The sequence below is a fragment of the Lutra lutra genome, chromosome 13 (genome assembly GCF_902655055.1).
Source record: "Lutra lutra chromosome 13, mLutLut1.2, whole genome shotgun sequence".
Classification (NCBI taxonomy): domain Eukaryota; kingdom Metazoa; phylum Chordata; class Mammalia; order Carnivora; family Mustelidae; genus Lutra; species Lutra lutra.
Window position 1 is genome coordinate 2,763,440 of NC_062290.1, and position 15,591 is coordinate 2,779,030.

Consider the following 15,591-nt stretch of genomic DNA (forward strand, 5'->3'; position numbering starts at 1 on the left):
GAGAGGAGAAGGTTAGGGAGGGGCCGGGCTGTGGCCATGAGCTCACAACAGGTGTGTCAGCACGCCACGGACCCAGGCCGTGCTGTCCACGTGGCTCCCATTTTGGAGGAAAAATGTCTAGTGCCGCCGAGGAAGTCTGCAAGTCACACCTCCTGAGAACTGTCCCTTTGGCAGGCTTTTGCTGGGTGGGCTCCTCTGGTTTAACTGATCCGGTGGAGGAGGGCTTCAGCTGAGAAAGACCTCATCCCAAATGTAATGTCGCTTCCTCGCCGTTAGGACGCCAAAATAGATGACGAGCACATTCTCTTCAATATTTATTCATCTGATTTTCATGGGAATCGGTTGGTCCCTGACTATAAAGGGGGAAACTTGGCAGAACAGATTCCTCCGAGAAAGAAGGATACGAAACGGTTCTGAGTCTAAATTTACTGCAGAGTACGCCAACCTGCGCGCCTTCCCACTGCACACTGATCGCACAAGATGGGGGCTCCTGGGGTCGCGGGAGTCTCGGGGGACCAGGAGGGCAGGGGCGGAACTCCTGAGCCCCCGGGGCAGGGTGGGGCCCAGGCTCTGCAGGAGCAGCTCGGGAGAGGGAGTCTGGGGCGCAGGCTTTCCTTGGCAACACCCTCCCCATCCTCCAGTAGGCCCTCCTGACTTTAAGATATTCCCCGAGGCCCCTGTCCCTTTGGCCAGAAGGGCCAGCCGACTGGGGCGGTCACCTGCTTGCATTTGGACAGGTGGCCGGCACCCCTGCCCCCATGGCTGGTGTGCCGTGGGCTTCCCAAACGTGGCCTCAGGGCGTGGCACATTTGAAAGTACAGGCCGGCTTGGCGTTCGGGAAATCGCAGAATGACGGCAACCGTCCAATGCCCCACACTTATTAGGATTTTATTTTATTCTGAGAGTAATTAAGAAAGCAAATCCCCCCGCCATCCCTCCACTTTACAAAGCCTTGTTATTTTAAAGTTCTCTTTGTCTCAGGCAGACTAGATGGTGCTAAATTAACCAGTGACACGGGAATTCTTGCTGGTCTGAGCCGCAGTCGCCACCCACCCAGCGGGGAGGGGCTCTCTTGCCCCTCAGCGCTCCACCCCAGACGCCGCCACCACCTGCCTGCAGACCCCCTTCACCCCTCACCCCCAGCTGTCCCAGGAAGGGGTGTTCTCCAGCGTTTACCTGGAGGCTGGGCGACGGGGCTGCTGGGCCGGCTTCTCCCCAGCAGACCCGCTCCTTCCCCTGTAATTACTAAATATTTGGAGGCTGGCACCATGAGGCTACCTAAATGCCTTCCCAACCAAACCTTCACGCTGCTAATGAATTTGTCTTTACCCGTGTGGATTCACGGCTCCCTACGTGGTTTAGCGCGTTAGCACCGGCTGCTCTATTTGCTTCCTGCTGCTTCGAGCAGGTTTCGGTGTCCCTCTGACATGACCTCATTCTTTTGCCCCTTCTTCCCTCAATACACAGGGGTATAATGGCACCGTCTTCCCCTGCTGCAGTCCCGGGCTCAGCCACTTCTCCGAAGGAACCCCAGCCTGGTTCTTTTTCACGGGGAGACCAGGAGCTGCACATGGGTGTGGGGTTCTCCTGCAGTTCATGGGGGACAGACTGGTGCACACAGGCGTGCACGCACACGTGCATATCTGTGTCCGTCTCTGTGTCTCTGTGTGTTGGAAATCCTATATTCACAATAATTCTTCCAATTCCACTCTGATTATCACAGAACTCATCCTACTTTTTTCTTTTTCTACACTTATAACCCTTTCTCCAGCAATGAGAAGTCTGGCCCCCAGCCTTCGTATTTTCAACTCTCTGGTTAACTTCCCTGTTCGACAACGCCCAGCCCCCCCGACCACAGCTGCTGCTGCTTCCCTTGCGGACGCTGCCCTCATCCTGTGGGGACGCCGGCTTCTCTGCCCAGCCACTCCCCATGGGCTTCCTGTCCACCCCCCCCCGAGGGTGCCCCGCCGGGTGCCGCTGCCTCTGACCCCGCCCCCCGCCCCACCAAACCTGTCTTGTGGCACACTCCTGACTCGGCCTGGACTCTGGTCTCCTGTGGGGGGCCACTAGGGCCGCCCCCACCCGAAACACAGACACCTGTCTTTCTGGGCGTTTGGACCGATTGTTCATTCGGGAATGAGAGGCAGTGGAGAGCAAGGGGAGGGAGGAGCGATAGCGTATCCAGACTTCCTGCTGTCCCCCTCGTCTCCAACACAAACAACACAACATCATTGTTGCGGCCCACAAAACTGAGGATGGTTACTCCACAGGTTCAGATTTCCCTGATTATCTGAAAGACGTTCTTCGTACGATACCTTTGTTGGAATCAGAATTCAAACGTGGTGCACGTGGTGCATCGTATTCCATTTTCCTTCTGTTTCCCCTGTCACCAGTGATTTGTTTGAGTGACTAGATACGGATTTGTCTACAGAATATCCCACATCATGATGTGGGCTGTTGTGCCCTGTGTGGCCTCATTTCCCTGCTTCTCTGACGCCCGGATTTTCTATAAACTGATAGACACAGAGGCGTTAAAAACAGCCTCGGTGGGCTCTCATTCACATACACGCCCATTTCAAGTGCACGATTCAGTGCCTGTCAGTCTAGTCACAGCGGCGTGCACCCGTCACCGCAACCTGGAACACGTCTATCACCCACAAGAGGAACGCGACGGCATTCGGCCTCTCCTCGCCAGCCTCCCAGCCCCTGTCCCTTAACCTCCCCCGGTTCTCCCTTATGGACATCCCTCTGGATAGAATCATATAAATATGTAGACTTTGCGACTAACCTTTTGTCCTGAGTGTAGTGTTTTCCAGTTTCGTCCAAGAGGTAGCGTGCGCCAACCGCTCATTCCACCCTCTGGCCGAGGACGGTTCCACCTATGAACACAACACATTGACTTGTGACGGGTTTGCCGATGGACATTAGACTGTTACGAGCAATGCTGCTGCAAACTTGAGGTCCACGTTTCTGTGTGGACATATGTGCCCATTTCTCTTGGATCTCTAGCTCGGAGTGGATTTTTTGGGTCGTAGGGTAACTCTATAATCTGTCACTTGAGGAACTGTCAGATGGTTGTTCAAAGCAGCCGCCCCATTTTCTGTTCCCACTTACAGTACCCGAGGGCCCCAGTTTCTCTGCACCTGCTCCTGCCCTTGGCATCGACCAGCGTTTTGAGTCTGGCCATGCTTGCGGGCGGGAAGTGGCACACCATTGTGATTTTGACTTGTGTTTCTGTGATGACTAAAAATGCCAAGCATCTTTTCAGGTGCTTCTTGGCTTTTTATGTATCTTTTTGGAGAAATGTCTATTCAAACCCTTTGTCAATTTTTTTTCTTCCTTCCTTTCAGATTTTTGTTATGTTGTGGGAAAATACATATAACATAGAATTTGTCACCAAAACCGGGGCAGAGTATAGTCCAGTGGTACAGAATGTGTGCGTGTAGTGATGGTGCCCTTCCCACCAGCCGTCTCCAGAACGCTCCTCATCAGACAAAACTGAAACTCTGTCCCCATTAAGTAACTCCCTGTCCCCTCCCAGCCCAGCACAAGGCATCCACTGTTCTCCTTTCCGTCTCTATGAATTTGACTCCTCTAAAGGCCTCACGAGTAGAATCACACAGTATTTGTCCTTTGGTGACTAGCCCATTTCACTCGGCGTAGTGTCCTCAGGTTCGTCCTCGCTGTATCAGGTGTCAGACCTCCTTCCTGGATCTTCCAGGTATCAGAACTCCTTCCTGCCTGTGGTTCCGTCGTGTGTGTGGACTCCATGTTGCTTACCCATTCATCAGTCGATGGACCCGTGTGTTGCTTCCACAGTAACTATTGTGGAAAACGCTGCTATTAACACAATACCCAAGCATCTCTTCGAGACTCTGCTTTCGACTTTCCAGGTAGCCAACTAGAAGTGGAGTTTTGAGTCACATGATAATCCATGAACAAATATTTTTTGAGAAGCCATCAGTTTACAGTGGCCACACCATTTTTATCAATAGTCTGTACAAAGGGTTCTGATTTCTCTTCATGCTCGCTAACACTTGGCTGTTCTGGTTTGGGGAGAGCAGCCATCCTAATGGGTGTGAGTTGGTGTCTCACTGTAGTTTCAACTTGCATTTCACTGGTGATGAGTGATGTTGAACATCTTGTCACGTGCTTATTGATCATTTCCAGATCTTCTTTGAAGAAATGTCTGTTCAAGTTCTTTGCCCATTTTTGAATCAGATTGCTCATTTTTGTTGTTGAGTTTTAGAACTTTATATATTCTGGATATTAATCCCTTATTAGATAAGTTGTATAGTTCACAAATTTATCCCTCCCATTCTGTTGGCTGCTTTTTTAGTCTGTTGATATAGTTCTTTTAATGCACAAAAGTTTATGATTTTCATGACACCCAATTTGTCTGGCTTTTCTTTTGCAGCCTATGTATTTGGTACCAAATCTAAGAAACTATTGGAAATTCAATGTCTTGAAGCTTCTCCCCCATGTTTTCTTCTAAGAATATTAGGTCTTACGTTTAGGTCTTTGATCCATTTTGAGTTAAGTTTTACATATGGCTTCAGCTCTGGGTACTTCATTCTTTCATACATGGACATTCAGTCTTCCTAGTGCCATTTGCGGGAAAGATTGTCCCTTTCCTATTGAATGGTCCTGGCACCGCTATCAAAAATCACTTGACCATGTACGTCAGAGTTCATTTCTAAGCCCTCTGTTCTTTTCCACTGGTTTATATGCCAATCTTTATATCCATTCCACACTGTTTTGATGACCATAGCTTTGTAATTAGTTTTGGAATCGGGAGGTATGGTGTGAGTCCTCCAACTTTGTCAAATTTGTTGGTCTTTTCAAAGCACCAGCTTTAGGTTTCATTGATTTCCTATATTTTCATTCTGTTTATCTCTGCTTTAATCTTTTTTTTTTAAAGATTTTATTTATTTATTTGACAGAGAGAAACCACAAGTAGGCAGAGAGGCAGGCAGAGAGAGAGGAGGAAGCAGGCTCCCCGCTGAGCAGAAAGCCCGATGTGGGGCTCGAACCCAGGACCTGGGATCATGACCTGAGCCGAAGGCAGCGGCCTAACCCACTGAGCCACCCAGGCGCCCCTGCTTTAATCTTTATGATGTCCTTTCTCCTGCTTGCTTCAGGGTTAACGTGCTTCCTTTGATTAGTGTCTTAAGGTGGGAGGTTGGGTTATTTGTGAGTTTCTAAATTTTCCTCCTGCAGTCGGGGAAAATTAGTGCTCGGGTGGAACGATGTGTTGATTGGAAGGATGCAAGCAATTGCATACAAGACCGCAAGGGCGACCAGCCCCCGGGGGCTGATGTGAGCCTGGCACTCTTTGGCACTGTGTCCACTGGGTCTAGGAAGGACCTGAACTTCCCCTTAATTTCAAATCTCGGGGAGGCCAGGCAGTGTGGCTGGATGGGTCTATATCCCACTTGGGTTAGTTGTATTTGGGCTGGAGCCTCTGGGGGTGGAGGGTTTACTGGTGGATCTAGCCCAAGCTGAGACATTAGACAAAGGGCAGCAGGTCTGAGGATGCAGGTTGTTCCAGCGGAACCAGATTTTAATCAGGAAACATCTCTACCAGATGGCTTTGTCAGAGCCAGTGTGACCTTTTGGAAGAGGACATATATAATCATTCCATCTTTGGTGGAGTGTACTTATTAATGTACAATCTCTAAACAGTATTTCTAACTGCTGGGCACCTACTTTAAATGTTCCCCAGGCAACTCAAACCCACCATGCCTAAAGCAGAAGGCATAGGCCCCACCGCCTTGCCCACTGCCCTGTGGATTCCTTCCCACACATCGTCCTGCCCCCGAGCCTCAGCCACCAGCACCTTCCTCCTCATGCACGTTTAGTTTTTTTTTTTTTTTTTTTGACAGACAGAGATTACAGGTAGGCAGAGAGGCAGTCAGAGAGAGGAAGAAGCAGGCTCCCCGCTGAGCAGAGAGCCCGATGTGGGGCTCGATCCCAGGACCCTGGGATCATGACCTGAGCCGAAGGCAGAGGCTTTAACCCACTGAGCCACCCAGGCGCCCCACACGTTTAGTTTTATAAGAAGCCACCAAACCATCTTCCAAAGTGGCGAGTCCTACCAGCAGTGAGGAAAGCTCCGCTGCTGCACATCCCCACCAGCATGTGGGGTGGTCAGTGTTCTGGATTTCGGCCATTCTGATACGTTTGTGGTAGCTCGTTTGAATTTGTGTTTCTCTGATGACGTGTGATGCAGAGCATCTTTCCATGGGCTTATTTGCCATCTGAACGCCTTCTTTGGTGAGATCTGGTTGTTTGTCTTCTTATTGTTAGTGTTAGAGGAGTTCTTTGTATATATTGGATACCAGTTTATTCTGAGATAATTCTGAGAACTATTTTCTCCCAGTCTGTGGCCTCTCTTCTCCCTCTCTTGACTATGTCACTTGTGGAGCAGAAGTTTTTAATTTTAATAAAGTTCCTCTGAGTATTTCTTTCATTCATGAATCAGGCTTTTGATGCCATATCTAAAAAGTCTTTACCAAATGCCTGGTCATCCAGGCTTTCCCCTGTGTTATCTTGTAGGAGTTCTATAGTTTTGCATTTTTACATTTAGGTCTATGATCCATTTTTAGTTAGTTTCTGTGAGGGTGTGAGGTCTGGTCTAGGCTCCTTTTTTTCTTTTCTTTTCTTTCTCTCTCTTTTTATTTTTTCTTTTCTTTCTTTCTTTCTTTTTTTTTTTTTTTCTTTTTTTGCATGTGAATGTCCAGTTATTCCAGCACCATTTGTTGAAAATGGTATCTTGGCCTTACATTTCCTTTTTTGTCTGACTGCAGGTGTAGCCAGGACTTCCACTATGGTGGAAGGAGTGTGAGACCAGACATCCTGGCCTTGTTCAAGTTTCTCATCATGGAGGACGATGTTAGTGGTAGGATTTTTGTAGATGTCTTTATCAAGTGGAGGCAGCCCCCACCCTGCATTCCTGGTTTCCTGAGAGTTTTTTTTAAAGGAATTGGTTGAATTTTGTTAAATGCCTTTTCTGGATCGATTGATATGATCATGCAGTATTTTGTCTTTAGGCCTAATGATGGGATGGAGCACATTAATGGATTTCAGAATGTAGAAGCCCTGCACCCGCAGGACACATCCTGCTCAGTCATGGTGTGTAATTCTCTCTATACAGTGTTGGATTCAATTTGCTGTTTTGTTGAGGATTTTTGCATCTGTGTTCATAAGACATGTTGGTCTATAGTTCTCTTTTCCGGTATTGTCTTTGTCTGCTTTTGATATTAGAGTAATACCAGCCTCAAAGAGTAAGTTATGTAGTACTCCTTGTGCTTCTGTCTTTTGAGTGAGATTGTAAGGACTTGGTACAACTTATTCTTCACGTGTTTGGTAGAATTGACCAGTGAACCCATCTGGGCCTGGTGCTTTCTGTGTAGGCAGATTATTAATGACGGATTCTGTTTTTTAAATAGACATAGGCTTATTGAGACAGTCTATTTCTTCTTGTAAGAGTTTTAGGAGATGATGTCTTTCAAGAAAATGGTCCATTTTTATCTGGTTTACCAAGTATGTGGGCTTAGCGTTGTTTCTGGTATTCCATATTTATCCTTTTAATGTCCACAAGATCCATAGTAATGACTCTTCTTTCATTTCTGATATTAGTAATTTGTGTCCTCTCATTTTTTTTTCTTAGCATGGCTGGAGGTTTATTCACTTTTTAATCTTTTTGAAGGACCAGCTTTGAGATCATTAATGTCTCTATTGATTTCTTGTTCCTAATGTCACTGGTTTCTACTCTAATTTTTTATTCTTTCTCTAGTTTCCTAATTAAAGCTTGGATTACTGATTTCAGATCTTTCTTCCTTTCTGAACCACATAGCAGGGGGTCCATACAGATAGCTCTGTAGGCTGCAAGTTCTCTGGCCAGGTGCCAGACAGTAAGTATTTAGGAGAATGGAGTAAACTGGGCTACTTCCTTGGGCAGTAAATTTATATGACTTGTCTTTTCTGTGTACCTTTGTTTGCATGTGTGTGTGTGTTTATGGCAGCCAAAGATGCTGACCAGTGGGCTCTCAGCTTGGATGGCATGTTGGAGTCACAGGGTTTTTGTGAAATGCCCTAGTGGCCGAGCCCCACCATGAGCTCCTGGTGGAGTTGACCTGGGCATGGGGCTTACTGGATGCACTCAGGTGGTTTGGATGTGAGCCCAGGTGGACACTACTGTCCCAGACACTTCCTGTCATAATTCCTCATTCACCCCTGTTGCCCCAGAACTTAAATGAGTATTAATCACTAAGAAGTGGGAAAAAGAAGTCAACGTCAAAGCAACACCCCAATAGTAGTCTCAAGCTGAGTTCTTAGTGCCCCTTACCTCTAAGATAGCCTCCCGCCCTGTGTTACCCCAGGGTCTTTCTGGGATGGGAGTTCCAAGAAACCTAGGAGGATTGAAGAACCTCAATGAAAAGATGCCCCAAAGTCTAACAAAAAGATTTCTTTCTGAATGTGCCCATTAGGTTGCCTCCTACATGAGGGTCAATGCCCAGAAGTTGGGAGCCCTGTGGCCCAGTGGGTCCCTTCCTCTCAGGTGCTTACAGAGACCGGTGGGGATAGAGGCCTGCCTCAGAGTGGGACCCTAGGCGATGAAAACATCCTCATTTCAAAGCTTCTGCTCTTGCCTTTGTTGGTAGAGCCCAAAGCTGATGGCCTGGGGGCTTTGATGGGTCCACCTGGAGTATAGACTTGGTGTGGGAAAGAGATCAGGGCTGAAGGCCCAGAGATTGACAACCCATTGGTGGGTTGCTAGAGAGGGAGAGACAAGAGAGTCACATTAGGGGTGGGAATGAGAATACTGGGACAGATAAAGGAGGAGGAGAATAGAAGTGCCCTCAGAGTCCCTGAGGGAAAGGGGGGGGAAAGCTGATTGCCCCAGGGAGGGGCATCCCCCAGCAATAAGGCTGGAGAGAGATGCTAGGACCCCAAGGCATCCCAGAGCCATCGTGAGGACCATTCAAAGGCCTGGAGGGCCAGCAGGTGTAGCCAGGCACCTGCTCTCTGCCCTGTCTCCCACCCCCCACCAAAAGAGCCGGCCGCAGCGGAATCCTGTCCAGAGAAGACTGGGAGACTGCCCCAGGCCAGGCCGCGTCTACCTTCTTCAAGCGAGGTCTACACTAGGAGTGTAGCAGCTCAGGGACCAGGGCTCAGGCCCAGTGAGCAGAGGGAAGTGGTGGACCTCCCTCCACACACATGCCCCCAAGCCCAGGTGTTCAGTTGTTCAGGAGAACCTGGTGGGTGGGCATCCCAAGGCTCCAGAGCCATGTGGCCAACAGTGTCTGCACCCAGACAGGCTCACGCTCCGGTGGGAGCCGGAAGAGCCGTGTGGATCCCTCCCGTCGGGAGTGCAGGGCCGCTAGACAGATACTTCAGGGACAGCAAGGGAGCAGGAGAGAAAAGGCTGGCGGCGGAGGGCTAGGTAGGTGCTGAAGGTGGGTGACAGATGACTGTACAGTGACAATGACTGGGGACTTGGCAGACATGTCTCTGAGAGTGTGGGGACCCCCGGAGGGCACCACTCAGGTTCCCCTGGTCTGGCTGGCTCTGAGCACACGCATTCTCTCCCGTCGGCCTGAGTGTCACGATTTCCTACCCTCTGTATCCCTCCCAGATCCGGACAAAGGACAAGGTCTTCGACAGCATCAGCCACCTCATCAACCACCACCTGGAGAACAGCCTGCCCATCGTCTCCGCAGGAAGCGAGCTCTGCCTCCAGCAGCCGGTGGAGAAGGCTCCGTGACCAGACAGCCACCTGTCCTGACCCTGCACCGATGGTCAGGAGTCCTGGTTCTTCCCGGAAGACGGATATGAAGGCTCCGGAAACTCAGGCCGCTGCCCGCGGGCTCAGAGCCTCATCCAAATGCCCCAGGAGGAAAGTGTCCGTCAAGTGCAAGTTTCATAAACTTGTTCTGATTTTCTCATGTGCATATTAAAGGTGTACATACCTATACTGTACAAATTATCCCTCTATATTTATATTTTTTAAGACTAAGAGAGATGTAAGACTAACGTTCTGTGCTGTATGTTTTTAATGAGAAAAAAAAAAGTTTGACTCTAGTTGTCCGGGCAAAAGTTTAATTCAACTGACCCATTCTACTGAAAAATTCCACTAGGAAGGTGTTGCCTGCAGCTTTATCTGATAAGCCCCACGTAGGGGAGAGAAGCAGGCAGGAGGGCTGGGAGTTGACGTGGAGTTGTAGTGGAAGAAGGCAGGCTGCTCCCCAGAGCAGTTGAGCTCTGCACATAACCCTCCATGAACGGCTGGTCCTGGTTGCTGTCGCTTGGAGTCGCTGGTGTCCCTTCCTCCGTGATGCGTCTCCCCCAGCGGTCGGCCTCACACCTGTGCGATCGCAGTGCTGATGGCTGGTGCCGTTGTGCTAAGGAGAAGGGGTGGGGGGGTCTCCCAGCTTTTCCGGGAGGTGCTGGGCACAGGAATGCTGTCTGTCTTGACCAGTGTTGTCCAGGGGTCTGTTTGACGGCCAAATGGGGGTACAAAATGAGCCTCAGTGACCAAGATCTTGACTGGCACATGCTTCCCATATGGTCATCTGTGTAACGACAAACCAGTATGTGCGGAGGGCTAGGGGGCAAAGTCTTGGTTTCTGTGTCGTTCTAGCCCACACGCCGATCGCAGCTGCCGGGGTAGCTGCTAGGAAACAGCACGCCATCCCCCGCTACACGCTGCATCCTAGGCAGACACCAACACGCGCGCTCAGCCCTGAGACCTCTGCACGGCTGTTGCTCCCACTTCACCTTTGTCTCGGGCTGGGGACTCGGGAGTTTGGGGAATCGGATTGAGGTTTTGCTGTTCAAGTGGTTGGTGGGTAATGCGGCTGGCTGTCTCTGCCACAGATTTTCCAATTGCTCCCTGGAAAGGGCCTATGATTTCTTACCAGGTCATTTGGGGCCAGCAGGGGTGACAATGTTTCTAGTTTTAAAAAACACCTGGTTGAGGTTAACTTGTGATTTAACAGATGCCGTCTTTTAAAAGCCGAAGGGCTCACCTGTCGGTTGGCAGCCTGTCTCTAAGTGCCACATCCAGGCTCCCATCCCGTACCGTCCCACAGCCCGCAGGGGCCCTGTGTCAGGGCTGCGGGACTTTCTGCACACTAATAGTGGGGCAGGAATAAATTTGATGCTTCAAGAATGAGGAGTTAAGGCTGGATTTTAAACATTCTGACGAATAGTAATTCTGCAAAGTTCTATTTCTAAAGGGGCCCCATTTCTGTTTTCAGGGTGTGAGTGTGTGTCCAGGATGGAAGGTGGGGTGCAGCTCGTGGGTGACATTGGGCAGGTCCGAAGATTTGTGTGGAGGCTTCTTAGGAGTTTTTGTCCTTTGAGGGTCCAAGGAGTCCCAGAAAACAGTGGCTTCGATCTCCTAGAATGTTCTGCCATGGGTTAGAACTAATGTAGGGCCACCCACCCATCCTGGAGCAGCTCTGGTTTCAGTCGCATGAGGAGACCCCACTCCACGTTATCCAGAAACAATGGGAGCTGAACAGGGCTGGGGCAGCAGCTGGTTGGGAGGCAGCTGTGGGAACCCCCCGTGTCCCATCCCCTGGAGGCCTGCAGCCCTGCAGACATACATAGAGGTCCCAGCCCCGTGTGCGAGTGTCCACACATATAATAAACGGATGAAATGACTTCTCTGGATGGCCTGTGGGGCCTGCTGGGTAATCTTAAGGGCTGGCCCCAAATTCTAATATTTAAGGACAAAGTAGGAAAGGCTGGTTAGGGACCCGGAGACCCTGCACAGCTGACCTGTGTTCTTTGTGCTCCTGAGGATGTGAGAAATGATCATCAGTACGGTTAGAGCTCCCTGCTGTGCAGTCAGTGATTAGCTCAGTGGTGATAAGCAACATATATCCTGTCTTTTTGCATGAGAATCAATTTAGAAAATTAGAAATTTGGAGACGATCAAATTTTGTTTCAATATTAATTCAAAATATGTATTTTGAAGTTCGGATTCCAGGATTGCTTACAACACAACAGGCCAGTGGGAATCTGGGCTTCTCTGTAGCTGCCAGAGAGCCAGCAGATGGGTGCCATTCTCTCATGGTCATCCCTCCCCTGTGTGAGGCGGGTTGGGGCCCCACAGGTCACCGCAGCTCCCCTTCAAGGCCGTGAAATGGGCATGATAGGGAGCCCCACTTACGGGGGAGAAATTGAGGCATGGTGGGCGCCTCACGCTGCTCTAAGCCATGCAATGGACAGGCGCAGTGCTGTGCTCCCTCCACGTTTCTGGGCTCTGCTGCGCCTGGAGATCAGGATTCCCAGGCAAAGACGGCCATTCCCCGCCCAGCCTGGGTGCCCCCTCGTCCAGACCCGGATGACACCTCTGCCAGGCAAGACTGTGTGTTCCTGGACCCCCGAGTCCCCGGGTACATTTGCTGCTCAGTGTGCCCAGCCCCCCAGAGCCCACCGGGCACTGGACATGCTACTTCTCAGCCCAGGCCTCTGGCAGGCACGGCAGGTCCCGCAGGCCCACGACAGCCATGTCACCCACTGCCCCTCTCACCCACACCACTATGTGTGAACGAGTGGGACTTTCATCGGTGGTTTCGGCGAGCCCTGGTTCTGGGGGCCCCGAACCGCCCCGTGGGCTGTCTGACGGCCAACCCATTCAGACATTCCCAGCCCCGACTCTGTGCGGACGCTGCCATTCCCGGGTTCTCAGCTCGAGAGGCCAAGGGTCCCAGCAGCCGCGTCACTATGACACACGTTTCACCGTTGGACGCTGTCTCAGGTGTTGGGGTGGATGGGCAGACAGAGACCAAGGTCCAGGGATAGAGGCTGTGTCCTATGCCACATGGCTCCTTCCCATAAGTGACCCTCAGAGACGAAGGTTCTAGTCCTCCCTTTCCTGAGTCAGTCCCATGGTGAAAGCAATTCCCACAAGATCACAGGCCTCCCCAGAGCCGCACGGCCTCACGTTGTTGCTGGGTGTCTCTGAGCGCCACCCTCCCGCACCCCTCCCGCGAGATGGAGGGGGGTGCTCGTGAACATATGGAAACAGGAAGGACAGTTGCTCCTCATGCAGGTGCGATGGGCTCCTCGATGTGTTCCCACACCGGCGGGTCATCCGCGCCTTTCTGCGGGTGGCCACAGCCTGATAGGAAGGGGACGGGAATTGTGGAAACACTGCACTTAGGTCATTGTGTACCGCAGACAGATCTCAGTCCTGAGTTTTAGGGTAATACCTGGTGCTGCAGTCGAACTCAAAAAATTTGTCCTGAGAGAAATGAATTGGGAAAACACTTTATGAGAAGGTGTTGCAACCTGGGCATGCCAGGGCCACCCAGGGGTAACGAGCAAGGGAGCCGTCTAGGACGTGCCGCTGCAGAAGTGCGGGAGCTGGGGCCAGGTGACTTGCTGGAGCGCGGTGACAGTCAGTGGCTGAATCTCGGACAGAGCACAGGACTTATTAGGGTCCTTTACAATTTGGGTATAAAGCTCAGCCCCTGGTGGAAAATGGCGCAGAGCTCTTCCCTCCTCCTTGGGTTTGCATTCATGCTCATTCTTTTCACAAAAGGCATAAAGACGGGAGTTTTACACGGATAAGGAAGTGCTTCTGGGGTGCTTCAGAAGCAGACCCTGAGGTGGTCTAACTGTATGTCGTTTCTCTGGGTGATGCCCCAGGGGCGGGGAAGGGAAGGAAGCTGAGGACGAGGGCACGCTTAGGCAGGTCACCATGATGTGGAAGATTAATGGCACCAAGGGACAGCAGGAGATGGGGCTGGACACACATCAGCGTTCACCCAACAGCGCATCACACACGGAAAGCAGGCCCTATGCACACCTGAGCACGGGGTGGGGGTCCCAGGCAGGGCGACTGGCCTCTAGGCTAAGCAGATCTGGAGTAGACGGACAACGAGGCGCCCCCCGGGGCCCCACCCCGGGAGGTCTGCACAGGAACCAAGAGTTTGCATTTCTAGTAAATTGAGCAACGCTGGTGGGGAGTGTGGACTTTGAGAACCGCCATGCGGTGTGAGCTGCTGGCCTCTGACCCTCCCTTGTTGAGGGTTTTCCCCCTCTAATTTAGGACTTTGTTTTCCCACCACCTCATGTCACAGATCCCAGAGTCCATGCTCTGAGCTTTCCAAGTGGAGGATTAATAAGCGTTTAGAACTCCATGCAGTCGCTGCTGGCACATACAATACCATCTGCCAGCCACGATTTATTTATAATGGGGTTTATACATATTTATAAGTTTGCAAGCAACAAATGCACAGTTTAAAAACTGGCCCATTTCGTAGTAGCTAGAAAAGCTGCAGTTTCATACCAGGCCTTTGAATGTCACCCGTGTGCATGCACACACGTACCTACACTGGTCAGGACGGACGCACACCTGTGTGTGTGTGTGTGCGCGTGCACGCAGGCGGGCCACCTGGGTGGTACACACCTCGAGACTCCTCCCCATGTTCTGGTATTTTAACCAACAGGGACAAACAGAAGGTGAAACGGATGTGCAGAGTTTGGCATCTGCAGACGCGCGGAGGAGGGTCCTGGATGCTGTAGGGTGTGGGGCCCGAGGGCAAAGGGAGTGGGGACAGATAGGAGGGCCCCGGAGGAAGTCACAGAGGGATGGGAGGCAAGGGAAGCCCGCAGGGAAAGACAAGGCCAGGAGGGAGGCAGTGGAGGAGGATGGACGTACATAGAAGGGTTTTACCCGGCAGCGTGCAGCGTCTCTCAGAGACCAGAGAGGAAAGACAAGGAGGGGCCAGCGTGGCAAGGCTGTCCCCACCAGGTGTGCTGGGGAGAGCTGGGAGAGCCCAGCCAACCTGCTCTTGGCCTGGTCTGTGCATTGGTTCCTGTGTGGCAGGCACGGTGCTGGGCTCCTTGTAGGAGCCAAGCACGCAGGGAGCATGAGCGTATGAGAAGCCTGATGGCTGACACAGTCACGTTCCACAGGACATGGAGGCCGGGGCTCCCGGGGGATGTTGAGGTGGGAGTGCCAGAGTGGGCAGACAGGGCAGGGGCCCCAGAGGGGACAGGGCAGTGTCACATACAATGGCTGCTGTCAGCTGGGACACTGGAGGCTGGCAGTGCCCCCTCCCGGAGGGCCAGGAGGACCATTCTCATGGAAGAAAGGGCCAGATTACGTTGCAGCTCCCCACCCCTCGCAATGCTGTAGGTAGAAATCAGTGCACAGGGAGAGCATGTGTGGTTTTGTGTGTCACAGCTGAGTGAGCTCACGCTCACCTGGGACCTTTCTCCCACAACCAAATGTTCTATCCAGCCAAATCAAGCAGTAATCAACACAGAAAAAAAGGGGCATATCCATCTTTGAACACCAAATCTCCTTTTTCTGTAATGACCATGTGTCGGTTGCAAGTGGAATGTTCTCTGTTCATTTGCCTTTTGAATAAAACTTGTTCCAGAATAAATATTGTAAAAAAATTAAATACATGAATGTTTCTTTGCATTCAGAATTAAACATCTGTTAAAATCCAAGGACTAGGAGAGAACTCCATGTAAATTTCATGTGTAATAATAAGATATTTATTACTTTTTAAAAAGCATTTGAATGACAAATTCTATATATTGATAAATATTATTTGA

At 50.9% G+C, this 15,591-nt stretch overlaps 1 protein-coding gene across 1 annotated transcript in view; it reads left to right on the top strand.

Moving 5' to 3' along the window:
• The window catches only part of SHC3 (SHC adaptor protein 3), a 96,114-nt gene extending 80,639 nt beyond the window's left edge, over positions 1-15,475 (top strand). The window contains exon 12 of the mRNA XM_047700584.1: positions 9,641-15,475. Coding sequence (XP_047556540.1) covers positions 9,641-9,769 — 129 coding nt within the window. The 3' untranslated portion in view covers positions 9,770-15,475. The remainder of the gene's footprint in view (positions 1-9,640) is intronic.
• Positions 15,476-15,591: the final 116 nt, after the last annotated feature.